This window comes from Oryctolagus cuniculus, chromosome 8 (assembly GCF_964237555.1).
Source record: "Oryctolagus cuniculus chromosome 8, mOryCun1.1, whole genome shotgun sequence".
In the NCBI taxonomy this organism is placed as follows: domain Eukaryota; kingdom Metazoa; phylum Chordata; class Mammalia; order Lagomorpha; family Leporidae; genus Oryctolagus; species Oryctolagus cuniculus.
In genome coordinates, this window is record NC_091439.1 from 89,530,524 (window position 1) to 89,548,531 (window position 18,008).

The 18,008-nt window shown below is 41.7% G+C and overlaps 1 protein-coding gene across 6 annotated transcripts in view; it reads left to right on the forward strand.

Moving 5' to 3' along the window:
* CCDC158 (coiled-coil domain containing 158) overlaps positions 1-18,008 on the forward strand; it is an 87,455-nt gene that overhangs the window by 34,058 nt on the left and 35,389 nt on the right. For all 6 annotated transcript variants that reach the window (XR_007909219.2, XR_011378391.1, XM_051819666.2 and 3 more), the window contains 6 exons: positions 2,356-2,466; positions 3,211-3,325; positions 10,277-10,396; positions 12,916-13,113; positions 14,759-15,241; positions 17,651-17,840. Coding sequence is in view for 4 of the 6 variants with exons in the window: in XM_051819666.2 (XP_051675626.2) it covers positions 2,356-2,466; positions 3,211-3,325; positions 10,277-10,396; positions 12,916-13,113; positions 14,759-15,241; positions 17,651-17,840 (1,217 nt within the window). In the remaining 2 variants the exon portion in view is untranslated. The remainder of the gene's footprint in view (positions 1-2,355; positions 2,467-3,210; positions 3,326-10,276; positions 10,397-12,915; positions 13,114-14,758; positions 15,242-17,650; positions 17,841-18,008) is intronic.

An 18,008-nucleotide genomic window follows, 5' to 3' on the forward strand; every position in this document is an offset into this window, starting at 1 on the left:
TTTGACTGAGGTATAAAAAGTCATATATGTTATTTGTTGTCTCTCATCCACAATTCCAAAATCTAAAAAGTTTTGAAACAGTTTTTTTCATCTCTTCACAACAAACTCATCTGTTAAAGAAAAAAATTGGGGGCTCGTGCTGTGGCATAGTAGATAAAGCCTCCACCTGCAGTGCCAGCATCCCATATGGGCACCTGTTCGAGTCCTGGCTGCTCCACTTCCAATCCAGCTCTCTGCTATGGTGTGGGAAAGTAGTAGAAGATGGCCCAAGTGCTTGGGCCCCTGCACCCATGAGGGAGACCCAGAAAAAGCTCCTGACTCCTGGCTTCAGACCAGCCCATCTCCGACCATTACAGCCATTTGGGGAGTGAACCAGCAGATAGGAAGACCTCTCTCTCTCTCTCTCTGTCTCTGCCTCTCTGTAACATGGCCTTTTTTTTTTTTTTGACAGGCAGAGTGGACAGTAAGAGAGAGAGACAGAGAGAAAGGTCTTCCTTTGCCGTTGGTTCACCCTCCAATGGCCGCTGCAGCCGGCACGCTGCGGCCGGCGCACCGTGCTGATACAATGGTAGGAGCCAGGTACTTCTCCTGGTCTCCCATGGGGTGCAGGGCCCAAGTACTTGGGCCATCCTCCACTGCACTCCCTGGCCACAGCAGAGAGCTGGCCTGGAAGAGGGGCAACCGGGACAGAATCCGGCGACCCGACCGGGATTAGAACCCGGTGTGCCGGCGCCACAAGGTGGAGGATTAGCCTAGTGAGCCGCAGCGCCTCTCTGTAACTCGGCCTTTTGAATAAATAAATAATCTTTATTAAACAAATTTTTAAAATAGAAAAATTTTCTGACACTTGTTAAAGTGGTAATGAAGACTTTATTCAAGACTCTAGCCATTGAGTTATGATAGAGGAGATATTAAGCTCAGCTCCCAATGTGCTAAAGACAAATGGAAACTTTTAGTCAAGTCAGGGCTTGAGGAATCAGTGGATGGAAAATTACTGAGACTTCAAGGGTAGGGTCTTAAGGGCAGTGAAGAAAGGGGATCTTGTTTCTTGCCTCATGTGAAAGAAGAATTTCCACACAGACAAGGCCGTGAGCAAAGCAAGATTTATTTATCAGAAACCTCCTGTTGCAGCAGCCAGGAGAGAGGCTCCAAGAGAGGCAGACCCCAGGTGTTGGTGGAAGTGGAGTCTTTTAAGCACAATTTTTTGGGAAAAAAACAAAACAGCAGGTAACAGTCAGTCAGAGGGTGGGGACAAAACCCATCAAAAGGCTGGATTTGTAATCCTGTGTATCCTGTCTAGCTTGCTTGTGATAAAACAAAAAGTCATCAGAAAGGTATGATTGTCAACTTCTCCTTTCTGTTTTGATAAATCCAAACTCAGAAGGGTAAGAACCACTACTTCCTTGCTATTCTTGTGATAAAACTGGAAGCTCAAGCATGGAATTTGGCACCTTCGTCTTGCTAAAGGTAACTTTCGGGGAGAAGCAAGCATTTTGCTCCCTCTTAAGGAGATTTCCCCTTTTCCTTATTCTGACCAGGACCAACCTAACTGCCTGTTAGTTCATCTGCCTCCTCACAGGGGGATTCTTGCTAAAGGCAGATTAAGGTCTTAAATATCATAGTGTTGAATTTGGCAGATATCAAGGGTGGGAAGATTGTAGCTAAATTGACTTGGCAGGATTCTTGGTAAGACTGGACTGGGCTGGGGCTGACCACAGAATGGTGGGTTAAGGTGAAGGCCTAGTAGAAAAGAAGGCTAAGAGGGCCACCTAAAGTAGGGTTAGTGGGAGAGTGTTTGTCACTTAATTGCTGGCAAAAGCTAATGTAAAGCTTTTTATAGTCTTTATGGTTTAGTGGGAATATTTATAAGCTTATTGTTGCATTTCCAGTATGCTTAGTTTATAGGGTATTTCCCTAGATTCAGTGGATGTGTCATATAATATATAATTATAATATAATATATAATATCATATATTATATATTATAATATATAACATTATAATATAATATATGAGCATGACAATAATATATAATATTATTGTCATATATATTGTCATATATAATATATATTATTTATATATAATATATAATATATACATTTTATATTATATATTATATAATATATAATTCTTGTAAAGATTTTTAAATTCTGAATTCTAAAACCTAGCTGTCTAAAGGATTTAGATAAAGGATTCTGGATTTGTTATAGACGCTTGTTATAAAACAAATAGCTTATATAAAGCCAAAGCAAAATACTAAATTTGAGAATGTTGAAAACAATTACTTTTTAAAAATAATTCTTAGTCATGTAATACCTTCTGTATCAAATAATGATCACTATATTCTTCTTTGTAGGATTGAGCAGTTAATAAGTGAACATGAAGTTGAAATAACAGGGCTTACCGAGAAAGCTAGCAGTGCTCGAAGCCAAGCCAATAGTATCCAAAGTCAACTGGAAATCATTCAGTATGTGTGTCCTGGTGGTTTGAAATTGATAGTCATTTACCTTCATCTTAGATATTATTTAATTAGTTTCCGATTCTAATATCTTTTAGAAATCGCTTAGTAATTGATTCTGTAACAATTTGCACAATTCTGTAATTGTGCTAACACTATAACGAATAGAAAAATTACTACTAAACATATAGATAATATTACCTAACCACATAAAAAGTGGTATTGCAAGTATTTGGACTTTCTGGGATTAGCTGTTTTAAGTATTGTTTATGTTTCAACTGATAGGCTATAGCAAACACATATATAATATAAGCAGTCCTTAAAAAGTTCATGGAAGGTGCATATTATGAAAAAACTACATGGATTACAAATTTTTGCACCAAAATAAACTTATCTTTTAATTCTATGAGCTTCTTGAAATACTCTAATATATGTATATTAATAAAAATATATATGCATATACATTTTATAATTTGAATTGATATGTTAAAACTTTTCACTTGGACATTTGCAATCATACACACACACACACACACACACACACACACAATTGACCTCCTAAGTACCTATCATCTAGCTTCAGCAATTAATTATTTGAGCTGAAGTTTTTCAGAAGCAGTTTTAGAAAATCAAGACTATTAACCCAATATTGCCATAAAAAGGAACTAGTGTCTAAAAGCTAGAGTACCATTAGGTTTCACACCTATTCTTAGTTTGCCATGTGTTTTTATTCCCCTTCTAAACCCTTCTTAGAGAACAAGCAAGAAACCAAAATTCCATGTATATGCGTCAGCTCAGTGATCTGGAATCCACTGTTTCTCAGCTACGTTCAGAATTAAGGGAAGCCAAAAGGATGTATGAAGACAAGGTGAGTTTAGGTTTTCCTGCTCTGCTTCCAGAGACTATTATACACAGAATCGATTTTATATTTTTAGTAATTTCCTTGAAAATGAGGAATCAAAGTAATAATTTCAAATTAAAAGCAGTTTATAAGCTGGAGTAAGAAAGAGGACATTAAATTATTTAATTTATAGATGGAGAATTTTTAAATTGTGTAGTCAAATTAATTCATTCTTAAAAAACATTTTTGTGTATTTGAAGTAAGGTTCTAAAAAACTTAAAGAAAAAATAGGGCGTGTGAATTACTTGTGTAGGGATTGACCTTGCCAGACACTTGCATACCAGCTAATTTCCCCCATCCCCCACTCTATGTTTTTGAAGCCTACTTTCTCTCTTACTCCGACTCCTAATCCTTAATCATGTTTCTAGCAAATTGAATGAATCTTAAGATAACGAAATTAATTAAATAAAAATTAGGAAAATGTCTTCCATCTCTCATCATGATAATCCTCTTCAAATCAGATTTAACATTTAACATCCTGTTTTTTTTTCTTTCACTTCCTATAGCTGAAGAGAAGTTGTTTAGTACCATTCTATACCATTTATCCATAGCTTAGATTCTTGTTAAATTCAACCATTCGTAAAACAGTAAGGACTCCAAAGAATAAGCTAAGAGGCACTACTCAGAAGAGCTGTGTTCCTCATTCCCTGGGAGAAGGGCGTCCATAGCTCACTGTTTGCCTTGGGTGGTGTCAGTTTCCACCTGCCGTCCCAGTGTCCTGTTTTGTGAATGCTACTTCTCATCTCTCCAAAGTGTCCCAGTTTGAAAATTGAGTCTATATTTAGTCATTCTATCTATAAGAGACCCTTAGATTGTCGTGAGAGGCATTTTAGGTACAGTTCTAATCAATACTTTTAGTCAGTTTTTCACACCTTAGCTATTTGAATCATTAGGTTAAAAGAGTATAAATTGAAATTAATTCCCTTTATAAAATGAAATTAATTCTACAAGGAAAAAGCTGCATGTGGAAAATATTGAATATTCTAGCACTAATTCTTCCAGACATTTGCCATCCTTTGAGTAGTTCATTTCAATTGCCAGTCATTTTGGTGCTGCCACAGGAGGGGGCTCTCTCTCCTTGGTTCAAACATAAAAACTAGACTTCCATCTTTATCCCCCTAAGATGGGGATGTGAAATTTAGGCATAACTTTATTAAAGTGTAAGCAGTAAAGAGTGTCATGAAACTGTATAATGCCAGTAATAGCTTTGGCTTCTCTACAGCAGTGTCTTTCAGTCATTTTGATCCCCACCGACAGTATGAAACACATAAAGTTCCGTGATCCAGTACACACATGCACCTGAAGCAAGTTTCACAAAACAACATTTACCCGGTTACATGTGATGCTGGCTGCGTTCTGTTGTCTCCAGGTGCTGAGTGGAAGCTCACTGGATTAAATGCATGATTCGCCAGCAGGTTGCAGCTTCTATAGCACTGCTGCCTCTGTCGACCTCCTGGCACAGCTCCTAGCCTAAATCCTTGTAGCAGTCTTTTCGACCACAACCTTCTCCAAGCAACCTTGAGGGGCCTTAGACCGCTTAACGACTAGCCCCCAGAGACAGAAGCCCAAAGGGGCACATTTGCTCTTTTCTGCCTAAGGCCTGCTTCTTGTGTCCTGGTTTCTTTCTCAAACTGAGCTTTTCACCTGAAGATTCCTTGTCAGGAATGTCCATTCTGCCTGGGCAGACCAAGCCTCCCGGAAGTGTCATGACATGACCCTGAAGACAACAGCAGGATGGTCATGATTTCATGCAGTGGGAGGATGCCTTACTACTTGGGCTCAGTGAAGGGAGGCAGAAGTGAGAGTAGACAGTCTGACCACAAGAGAGGAGGTAGGAGAGCTGTTATAGCCTAACACAAGAGCTGATGTTCATTTTGAGAAGATTAAATATTCGTTGTTTATTAACAAACCATTGAAAAGCCACAAAATGCTAAATCCCAACTCACCTATGTTTTCTTACATGATTTGTCATTGCAGCTCTTCACTCTACTGTTTGGGAAAATGATCCCTCCATAAGTCTCACCCATTGTTTCCTGATTTGCATTTGTTCTGACATGTAGCGTCATGCTGATCAACTCTAAATCTGGGCATGGTGGGAAATTGTACTGAAATTTCCTCTAATGAATACAGAATCAGTTTCCGAGTTTTCATGAACATTTATCTCACTGGCATTGTGGAAGCATGAGCGTTGGTGAATGCAAATTTTTTATGTGACTGGTTTGGAGTCATGGACATGATATTAGACTCATTGTCTTATTTTACCTTATTTTACCTTATTTTACCTTAATGTAAATAGTGAATCAACAAGAACTTTGGCATCTTAAATAGTAAACAATTCATAGAAATAATATCAGCTTAAGTAATTTTAATCTAGGTCACTGAGATTTATGTTATGGGAACGTGAACCTAATACAGTTGACACCTAGTTGATGGTTAACTGTAGTCAGGGAACACTGGGAGATGATGGTCACACTTGGCCTAAAATGGCGTTACTACATTTTGTAACCAGGGAGGGAAGATGAAGCAAATTAACCATAAGGATTGGGGCCGGCACTGTTTCCCAGCAGATTAAAGCCCTGGCCTGAGGTACCGGCATCCCATATGGGTGCCGGTTCTAGTCCCTGTTGCTCCTGTTCTGATCCAGCTCTCTGCTATGGCCTGGGATAGCAGTAGAAGATGGCCCAAGTCCTTGAGCCCCTGCACCCACGTGGGAGACCCAGAAGATACTCCTGGCTCCTGGCTCATGGCTCCTGGCTTTGGATTGGCGCAGCTCCAGCCATTGCAGCTATCTGGGGAGTGAACCACTGGATGGAAGACCTCTCTCTCTATCTCGACCTCTCTCTGTAACTCTGTCTGGCAAATAAATAAAAATAAATCTTTAAAAAAAACCATAAGGATTTTGTTTTAAGGTCATGAAAAAAAATTTATTGTTATGAAATGCTTTTGTTGTAATGAACTGAAATTCTTATTTTTTCATTTTCATATACTTTTTATTTGCTTATTGTTAAAGCCATAAAAATTTATTTATCACCACTGCTTCAGTGTACATTTTAGCATATACTGTCCAAATAATAAGAGGAGTAAAAGCTTCAGATAAAATAATATGTAATTACTGTGATTAAAAGTGAGATTCGTGTGAAAAGAAATTTAAGGGGTGTGTTGATACTACACATCAACATATTTTATGAGGGACAGTATTAATATTTTCTCCAGAGATCATAGTCCTTCTTTGAAAAATTATTTAAAAATTGATTATATAAGAACTGAAGGAAACTTTTCAAACTGGAATGCATAAATTAAGAGAAAATTCGTTAGGACAGTAATATTTCTCTTCAGATTACAGAAGTAGTTTCATATTGGTGAAAGTAGAAATTGTGTCACAAAGAAAATTGTAGAGTTAACTTTAGTGACTGACAAACATGTTTTCTTGTAATGCTGTTTTCTATTCTTCTCTTTCCATTTTAGGAGAACCTCCAGAATTCCCCTTTACGAATTTGGACCAGTAGGAAGCTGTCACTATTGACTCTGTAGATTTGGCTTTCCTCTTAACTTTCGCTTTTTGACAACAAAAATATCTCACAACCTTGACTCTAAGTTTATTTGTCCTACTTTGAGAGCAGTTGGGGGCTGAACTTCATACTCAAAAAGTGAAGATTTGGTAGCACTGACTGGAGCCATGTACTCTGCAGGAAGATTCCGTGCGAACCTCTGCCTGGTTCTGCCGGGGCCCCTCTGTGCTGACCTGCAGCGTCCCTTATGACCCACCCCATAGCTGTGCCTGTCTGAGCACAGACGAAACAAAGCAGCACCAAAAACAAAGTCAGCTAACACCCTATGATTTGGTGTGATTGATAATATCTCTAAAATCAGTGTGAGATTAGAATGTGATCCCAGTACTCACTTGTCCAGTGAGCCGAACCAAAAACAGATTCATAGATGGTGAAAGGGAAAACCAGTGCTGCTATCTAAAAAGAAAAGAAAAAGCCGTACTTCATCTCAGATGTCCGTATTTATTCTGGACACTTACAAAGGCTTTCCTTATGGTGTTTGCAGCTGTATCAGCTCAGCTGCTACTTCAATCACTTTCCCTTTCACTCTCCATTTATCTTTTTGATTGATTAATATTAATGTTTCTACTCTAAAAAGTGAAAGGTAAAAGCAGAGCTATAGCAGCTGAGTCAGTACTGACAACTACGAACAGTGTTCCCGCGGGGACTGGAGGAACTTCTGATACCTAATAAACACATGGAAAGAGGAGATTTGGCTCTTTCTTCTTTCTCCTTCTTTCCTTCTTTCTTTTTTCTTTCAAATGGGTCTTCTAGATTCTTCCATAATGTTTAATATTATGATAATCATTCAGAATTCTAATTTACTTTTCAAAGTTGACACAAAATTGCATGTGTTACCAGCGATGTGGGATACTTTGATACTTGTATATCCATCTGTAATGTTTACATCAGGGGAAGCATTTCTGTGTCTCACCAACAACTTATCATTGGCTTGTGTTTAAGACATTAAAAATCCTTTCTTCTGTGCTTTTCAAAAATGAACACTTTTAGTATTTAGTCACCCTAAAATGCAGTAAATCAGCAGAACTTCTGCCGTTACTCTTGTTACCCCTTGATCAGCGTCTCTACCCTTTCCTCCCTCAATTCCTTAGCCCAGAATGGTTAAGAAATAAAAACAGACATAAAATAGCAAATCTTAGTTTAAGCTTTTAAAGCACATATATAAATACTTTCCTTACCCATTCATGCCATGCTATGAATAGAAAATGTCTTAGTTTATTGAAAATGTTAAATGATTAACTCAAATTGAAAGTATACATGCGACAGTTATAACTCAAAATGCAGGTAAAAAACAGATTTTCAGCTTTGTCAACATTGTTCTTTTTGTGTAAAAACAGTAGTAGGAACAGAGTTGAAAGGAATATACAAGATATCATCTACAATACTTTTTTCAAATTATTTATGAAAAACATTGAGAGTCAGAGGTTGTATGACAGAACGTGGACCAGAACCTGAGTGCTTAACTCTTTGGGCCTGACCCCACTGCCCCTCTGACCATGTTCGTCTGTCCACACCTTGCCAAGTGAACACCGTAACTGCATAACAATAAAAGCTTGTAGTTCTTCCCCAAGTATTCTTCATATGTGTACTGACTTAGTCCTTCCTGATAATAACAGAACTAAAGGCATTACATCAACCAGTGTTGTTTATTCATTTTCCCCAGGTCGTTATTTGCATTAAAATGTTGAATGTTTATGTTTGTTTTTTCTAGGAAATCACTTTAATTAGAAACCTATAATATTATGTGCATCTAATTCTGTGAAGTACTTTTTTATGTGTAACACAAAATCAAGTACAAAGTAGTTTAAAAATATATCCTTGTAAATATTAGTCTATTCTGTTCTCTGTAGGCTGTGATACTATGCATCAATAAACATGAAACTAATAATACTGTATTAGTGCCTTCTTAAGTTACCTATGTGTGTATAGATAGATAATGTTATACACTTATGCTGATTTATCAGAGATAGTTATGTATGTATATATATATATACAGGAGGTTCAGAAAACTCATGGAAAGTGCATATTGTGGAAAAAAAACTCTCCATAAATTTCACTCTTTTCTTTTTCCCAAAATAAACTTTTTTAACTCCATCATCTATGAACTTTGTGAAATACCCTTGAATAGTATTTTTAATATGTGTTGAATTAATAAATGAAGATCTGAAAGGAAAGCCAAAGTAAAAAGTGGAAAGTCATTTGTCTTGGTCATCTATTCTCTCATTTAAAATATGTAATCATTGTGCAATATCCAAACCAGCTTTCATTCTCGACATAGTGGAATTGGAAACCCACTAAGCAAATGCCTTAGATGTCAGAGGGAATATGTTGCATTTATGCAAATATGAAAGATTTCTCATTACTGTAAAGTGGATGATGAAATAGTATTATAGATATCACAGTTAAAGATGGGCTATCAGTATATAACACTAAGTATCAACATGTTATTATTATTTTAATATCTTATCTGTTACATTATCATGTGACTCAGCTGAAACCCAAAGCTAGGTGTCCGTAGCCCGAGATTTTAGTCTGCCCCTAGAGGGTGAGAGCTGGGTGAACAGTGTCAACACTGTTAACAGTGCGGCAGCCTCTGTCCTCTGCTGGAGCTACTGCAGGCTGAGAAATTGAGGAAAGGAAATGTCTGGCGCCCCTGGGGTGGTACTGTTAGTACAGAAGAGTAAATCTCTCTCCCTATTCAAACAGGTCAAACAACTGCCCTGTCTTGAGAGGAAAATACACATTTAACGGTTCTTTAAATTGGAACTCTTATCCCTGTTTTGTAGCTGAGGAAAATGAGGATTGGAAAATCAATTGTTCAATATGTGTATTGTCCAAAAACGTGTGTGTGTGTGTGCACACACACTCACCCTTTCAAAATAGTTACTCTAAAATGATATAACGTAGTTACTCCTGTTATTATCCTTTATTCTTTTACATCAAATTCCTTCAATTATTAGCACTGATATTCTGAATTGATACAGTTCATTTGTATGCAGTTGTATATAGAATACAGTTTATTTTTATATGCTCAGTAGTGTGGTGTTCATACCAATCAAGATTCTATAACCCTCAAATTAGAGAACAAATGTTCACAGAAAATCTTGAATGGAATAAAAGTAAGAAAGACTTGTGTATAGACAGTGCCCAAATCCAATAGTACTCAGTATTTCATTTTGGCTAATTTCCCTGGCTATCTCCTACATAGATCTTAATTCTAGAATACTTTGCAAAATATATCACAATAAACTTTTACTTGCGTCCCCAAATAATACCGTTTGTTTTCCAAAGACTCTATTTCCTGTGGCCTTGACATGGTCTCACTGCTGTGTCTGCGTTTTCCTTTTAGATAGAGGAACTGGAGAAGCAGCTAGTCCTTGCCAGCTCAGAGCTAACGGAAGCACGCAGCGAACGTGACCAGTTCAGTCAGGAGTCCGGAAACCTGGACGATCAGCTTCAAAAGCTGTTGGTAAGACTGTGCGCTCAGATGCGGATGAGACTGATTCTGGGAAGGCTTTCACCAAGCTAGTTTCATTTATGAAAGGGCAGATGGTACACAGTGTTTGTACACACAGTAGACCATCCTAGACCCTGCTCAAGTTTTGCTCATAAAGATATTCTGTGTACTTCCTCTTTTATTCTCAGCAGCGCTGTTAAGGTGTTAGATAAGAAGGAGATCGGGCCGGTGCTGTGACGCAACAGGTTAAAGCCCCAGCCTGCAGTGCCGACATCCCATATGGGTTCTGGTTCGTGTCCCGGCTGCTCCTCTTCCAATCCCACTCTCTGCTATGGCCTGGGAAAGCAGTGGAAGATGGCTCAAGTCCTTGGGCCCCTGAACCCCATGTGGGAGACCCGGAGGAAGCTCCTGGCTCCTCGCTTCAGATCAGCTCAGCTCTGGCCATTGCAGTCATTTGGCGAGTGAACCAGAGGAATGAAAGACCTCTCTCTCTTTCTGTCTCTGGCTCCACCTCTCTGTAACTCTGTCTTTCAAATAAATAAAATAAATCTTAAAAAAAAAAAGAGATCTACAGACCACTGCAGACTTTGAGTTAGGTGCTGAAAGTTAGGTACTCAAGCCACGTTAAGTGTATTCCTTGTTCAGCCAAATCACATTGAGAACACATATGAATTCTGTATATAGAAATTCTTACTGGAAGATCGGGGGACACTATTTTACAAAGAAAAAGGCAATGGTGTTGTGACACAGGTTGAGAATTTTCCTGATCCCAAGTACTCGGGACCAGAAGTAGTTTGGACTTTGGATTTTTCAGGTTCTGGAATATTTATTTGCATATACCTAATGAGCTATCTCTGGGGTGGGATCCAAGTGTGAACATGAAATTCATTTATGTTTGAAATGCACCTTCTACATGTAGCTCAAAGGTAATTTTGCACAAAATGTTTAATGCATCTGTGTTTTGCCTGTGGCCCATTCACCACATGAAGTCAGGTGTGGAGGTTTCCACTAGTAACATCATGCTAGTGCTCAAGAATGTTGAGCTCTTTCTTGGAATACTTAGAATTTTCAGATTAAGGAAATACACTACTAGTGAGGATCCTCTTAGAGCTGCTGCATGCTGAGAGCTTTAGGCACCCCTTGATGTGCTCTCAGTGGTACGGCGGAAGTTCCTCTCCCTACCAAACCCTGTTCTAGGACATGGTGCTTCTGACTGGTACAGCCACCCCTCCTAGGCCCCAAAGGGGCTCCAGGGGGTGTGGCGGATGGAGAGCCAACCACCGCGTGTGGACAGCTAAGGGGCTCCGGGGGTGTGGTGGATGGAGAGCCGACCACCGCGTGTGGACAGCTAAGGGGCTGCAGGGGGTGTGGCGGATGGAGAGCCGACCACCGCGTGTGGACAGCTAAGGGGCTCCAGGGGCTGTGGTGGATGGAGAGCTGGCCACTGCGTGTGGACAGCTGTAAGCCTCAGGAGAACCTTCTTTTCTGGACGTGTTGCATATTTCTCAGCATTATCAGGCCTAATTTGAAAATCTTGCAGATCAAGTTTTCCTGGTTAGCACCGTGGCTCCTCAGTACCTTCCCCCAGAGCAGGCTGTCATCTTTCTAGTTCCTAGAAACTCTGGTTTCTCCTCTCCCAGTCTTTCCTGTACATGCTGCCACATTCATCTTTCTGAAATCCAGCCCCGATTACGTCACTCACCCACTCAGAGTACTCCCTCTAAAGTCATGGTCCCTCCCTCTCAAGACTCTGTCCCTGAGCCGGCCTCTGCTTTCCTTTCCAGCCCTTTCTCTCCCACTGCCCCACGCAAATCACACCTGCTCCTTCCTCATCTCTGCACCTCCACATTGTTCTCAAGTGCAACTCAAATGTAACTCATGTCATCCAGAGGCATTTTAATCCTTCAGTTGAGACTCACCCTACTCTGCCTTAGATCTGTCCCTTTAATGAAACTCGCAGCTGTCAAATCTGTGTCTTTCACTCTGACTGAGAGTCCTTTGGAGGGGGCTGTGTCTCCGTTTCTCCTACTCTATGTACAGTTTTTGCTCATAGTAAACCCTGACCGTGAGGTGACTTTCTTCGTAGCCAACTGCTACTCCAGTCCTAGCATTGGCCACTGTTCTGCCATTTCTGAAGCATGGATTGAATTACTGTAGTTATTTAAGTTTTGAGTATGTCCTTACTGCAGAAGCACATTTGATGTGAAGCATGATGTCTGTTAGAAAATTGAAGACTAAGAACAGAATGACCTTGTAAATCTACTGTCTGCTGTACTTTTCTTTTCATTCTATGTTTTTTGAGGTCTGGTCTCTGGAGGTTGACTTACAATGCTCAGAATTTTAAGTATGCAAAATGTTAACTTATTTTTCCAGGGAATAATCACTCCTAATCCAACCATCAATAAAGGAATCAGATTCTGAACTCGAAATTCCGCGAATCACATAAAAACTCCACAGATGACATAAGAAAACAAGAGTTTTACATGAGTGATTTTGCACCAGGGGCACAAAGTGTTTCTTGCCTCTTTTAGGCTGATCTGCACAAGAGAGAGAAGGAGCTGAGTCTGGAGAAGGAGCAGAACAAGCGCCTGTGGGACCGAGACACGGGCAACAGCATCACCATCGACCACCTGCGGCGGGAGCTGGACGACCGCAACATGGAGGTGCAGCGGCTGGAAGCCCTGCTCAAGGCCATGAAGAGCGAGTGCCAGGGCCAGATGGAGCGGCAGGTGAGAGTCCACACACGGGCTTGGGCCTAGCAGAGGCACGGACTCTGCAAGCAGTGTACGAAAAACCGGCATTGCCTTCCGTGGTTCTGATCATTCATCAAGCCAAGCACGTTAGGTTGTATCTCATTTGTGTAGTGTCCCAAAACGAACTCCTGTCCAATTGGCTTTTCATTTTCACTAGAAATTAGGAACATAATCAGAAAAGTATCAAACTTGTCAGGATATCCATGGGGCAGTAGGGTTGAAGATTTCCAGTAGGTGTGTCTTGTTTTCCCTCCAGGCTGATAGAGACTAATGCATGTTCTATTCCAGGACATCAGTAGCAAAATGTGGACTGCTTTCCTTTTTAAAAGTTTACTTATTTGAAAGGGAGAGAGATTAGGAGAGAGAGAGAAAGAAGTATGTCCATCTGCCGGTTCACTCCCCAAATGCTCACAATAGCTAGGTCTAGTCCAGGCTGAACCAGGAGCCAGGGACTCCATGGAAGTCTCCAGTATTGGTGGCAGGAACTCAAGTACTTGGGCTGCCACTGCTGCCTCCCAGTGTGCACATCACCAGGAAGCTGCATGAATTGGAATCAGGCACTCCTATATGGAATGCAGGCATTCCAAGCAGCAGCTTAGCCTACTGCACCGCTATGCCACCCCAAGTAGACTGCCCTCTTAACAGTGTACCATCAGTGTTAGAGGTGGTTCTATCGCCACTTACTACTGCAGGACTACAAGCATCCCACATAACTGTAAGCTCCCCAAAATGTGAAAGCACATCAGCGGGACAGTTGGCTTAGATCGACGCAAGCCCTCTCCCTATGATCTGGTCTAATTTGGGCAGGAAGCATGATGAAAGGAGCAACTGGAAGTTTGAATCTTACTCCGTTTGAAGTGAAGACCACAGGATATGAATATGGGAAAAAGCCATTATTCATTTTTCCCTAGGGTGGAATTAAGGAGATGCTAGGAAGAAAATGGAAAATAAAAGTCGTTGTCTTCACTCCTGCTACTCTTTCCCTCCATCACCAGTGTTATCTCTGTTTAAAGGGGAATAGCAGACATCCTCAGAGGAAACTTCCCAAGCTCCCCACTCTTGGAAACCATCACAGGGAAGTCCTCTCCACCTTGGTCCAGTTAACATTTGTCTGTCTGCCTTATACATGCTGATGATCTAGGATTCTGATAGCAAAACAGTTTGAGGGGCTTGTGTTGTGGTGCAGCAGGGTAAGCCTCCATTCGCAATACCAACATACCTTATCAGAGTGCAGGTCTGGGTCCCAGCTTCCCCACTTCTGATCTGGCTCCTTGCTAATGTACTGGGAAGGCAGCAGAAGGTGGCCCAAGTGCTTGGGCTCCTGCCACCCATGCAGGAAACCAGTATAGATTTCCAGGATCCTGGTTTCAGCCTGGCCCAGCCTGGCTGTAGCGGCTACTTGGGGAGTGAACCAGCAAATGGAAGATCCTCTCCTCACACCCCTGTCTTCACTCTGTTTGCTACTCTGCCTTTCAAATAAATTTAAAAATTTTTTTGAGTTATTCTAACTGGCTGTTATGCCATTTATGATTTTATGCTTTTGAGTTAGCTTGTTAAATTTCTTAAGGTTGCCTATACTTATCCTCTGAAATCCATGAATTCCCTTTTCCTTAACAATCAGATGGCAGCAATTCAGGGAAAGAACGAAAGTCTGGAAAAAGTGTCCTCATTGACTGCGCAACTTGAATCCACCAAGGAGATGCTCCGCAAAGTGGTGGAGGAGCTGACAGCCAAAAAAATGACCCTGGAGAGCTCTGAGAGGACCGTATCGGACCTGACTACTTCCCTCCAGGAAAAGGAGAGAGCCATCGAGGCCACCAACGCAGAGATCACCAAGCTGCGCTCCCGGGTAGACTTGAAGTTGCAGGAGCTCCAGCACCTGAGAACGGAGGGGGACCACCTCAGAAACGTGCAGGCGGAATGTGAGGCCCTCAGGCTGCAGATGACCGAGAAGGACAAGGTGATCGAGATTCTGCGACAGCAGATTGAAAACATGACGCAGCTGGTGGGCCAGCATGGCAGGACTGCGGGTGCTATGCAGGTTGAAAAAGCTCAGCTTGAGAAGGAGATCAATGACCGGAGACTGGAGCTACAGGAATTTAAGGTCAGTAGAATTTGGGGTGGTTTAGCTCCTGAAATACTGCTTTTTTTTCCCCCTATGAATCAAGCTGACCTAATTGATTGAAAACTGGATCCTGGTGTCTGTGAACCCTCGTGTATTTATTTGAAAATATTTATGTCTATATGTGTATTTGTGTTTTTCTGAGAGGGGATCCAGGCTTTTATCAGATTCCAAGAGGAGTGATGGCCCGAAAATGGTTCAGAATCACAAGTAAAAGTAAAAAATTAGAAAATGCAGCTTTTCCAAGTAGTCCTTCCAGATTTCATAGTTGTAAATGTTGCCTCCCTCTCCAGACAGACCCAAGTTTGAACTCACCACTCAGAAGCTGTAAAATTTTGGACTATTCCCTGAATCTTTTTTTTTTTTTTTAAGATTACTTGTTTATTTAAGAGGCAGAGTTATAGACAGAGGGAGAGACTGAGAGAGAGGTCTTCCATCTCCTGATTCACTCCCCAAATAGCTGCAATGGCTGATGCTGGGCCAATATGAAGCCAGGACCCAGGAACTTCCTCCGGGTCTCCCACATGGGTGCAGGGGCCAAGGACTTTGGCCATCTTCCACTGCTTTCCCAGGAACATTAGCAGAGAGCTGGATCAGAAGTAGAGCAGCCAGGACTCAAACTAGCACCCATATGGGATGGTGCCACAAGTGGAGGCTTAACCTACTATGCCATAGTGCGGCCCCCTCTCTTTTTTATTTTTGAAGATTTATTTTATTTATTTGAAAGGGTTACAGAGGGAGAGAGGTCTTCCATCTGCTGGTTGACAACCCAAATGGCTGCAACAGCTAGGGCCGGGCCAGGCCAAACCTCATTTTCAGTTCCCAAATACAGAGCTAGAGCAGCCTCAAGGAAAGAAGAGTGTCACAGAGACGCAAAGAATGTATGTTTAAAACGAGGTGTCGTGCGCAGCCTCTTCCCTCCACAGTGCAGTCAGGGGAAAGGAGGCAGTCACAGCCCTGAGCTGTGATGTGTCGGGCTGTTCTGGGAAGGCCCTCCCTCTCCTGCCCGGTGAGGCCTGCTGGAGTGGCTCAGCAAGCCCGTCACAAAAGAGCAGAGACAAGACCAGAGCCCCAGCTGATCCTTTTTGAAACAGCTAAAAGCTGTTTGCATTTCAAATACAGCAGTGGCCTCTACACTTAAAGTGTTGTTAACAGTCAAACTGCATTGGCTGGTTTTATATTTAAGGTTAGTAGGCCTTAATTTGGGAGGATAATCTGATGACCAAGGAAAACAAATTTCTTTTCAAATGGCATTCGCTTGGAAGGATCTAGACCAGACTGCAGGCTTCCAGAAGAAAGCAGGTGCAAACCACCTGGCTTGTGCAAACACTCCAGCACAGTGAGCCGCGCTTCACGTTAGCGTGGTGGGAACCCTTCTGAAATCCAGGTTCCCAGACAGCAGCCAAGGGCCAGCCCTTGGAGTAGAGCTTTCTGAGGATGGCAGCCAGGCCGGAGTTAGCGCTCTCCTGCACTCTGGCTTATCTCAAGAAGCAAGCTGTCTCAGTTCATTCTCTGCCTCTCGCCTGCTTTTACCTTTTGTCACTTCTCTCCCCTGACAGAGGAACTGCTTGTTGTCTGTCTCCTCTCACTAGAGGACATAAGAAGGAAAACACTGTTTCCTGCTGTCCAGGCCAGGCAAGCATGTTGCTGAGGTCGGTGACCCTCAGCTGTGGGCCTCCCTTGCTTTGTCCTAGTCCCAGCCCTGCTGCTCTATCCCCTCATGTAAAACAGTGCCTTCCATAAATCAGATGCACAGTGCATATTTTTGAATGAATGAATATAGAATAAGCATAAGGAAGGGTTGTGGCAAATGAAACTTGGAGTTGACTCCAAGATTAAAAGAAAAGGAAAATATTCCTTTTTCCCCCACTTAGTATCTGTACTTTATAATAAAATATAAATTTAGTGTCCTGAGAAATAATGAAAAGATACTCTATATAGATGTAATACTGATAGAGTATTTGTGTTTTTTTTGTTTTGTTTTGTTTTTGTTTTTGTTTTTGACAGGCAGAGTTAGACAGTGAGAGAGAGAGACAGAGAGAAAGGTCTTTCTTCCATTGGTTCATACCCCAAATGGCTGCCACGGCCGGTGCCCTGCGCCGATCCGAAGCCAGGAGCCAGGTGCTTCCTTCTGGTCTCCCATTGGGTGCAGGGCCCAAGCACTTGGGCCATCCTCCACTGCACTCCTGGGCCACAGCAGAGAGCTGGACTGAAAGAGGAGCAACCGGGACAGAACCCGGCGCCCCGACCAGGACTAGAACCTGGTGTGCTGGCGCCGCAGGCAGAGGATTAGCCTGTTGAGCCACAGCGCCAGCCAATAGAGTATTTGTAACTATATACATGTCCATATCTTTGCCTTTCTCTGTCCTTTGTATTTGTCTGTGTGCTTAGATTTTAAAAGATAAAAAGGATGCAAAGATTCGGGAGCTTGAGGCCAGGGTGAGCGACCTGGAACTGGAAAAAGTGAAGCTGGTGAATGCGGGCTCTGAGCGACTCCGGGCTGTGAAGGACATCAAACAAGAGCGAGATCAGCTGTTAAATGAAGTGAAAACCAGTAGGAGTGAATTAAACAACCTTTCAGGTATGTGGCTTGAGTCAAATTCTACTACAAGTACAGTTGCCGTCTGTAAAGTTCAGTATGGATTCTAGCACAGTTGTAGAAGGTGTCTCATCTGCCACCCCAAGGGTACGTGGTTGTGCTGCTCGGAGCAGCGACTCTTGTCCTGAAATCCTCATCCTTCTCCATGAT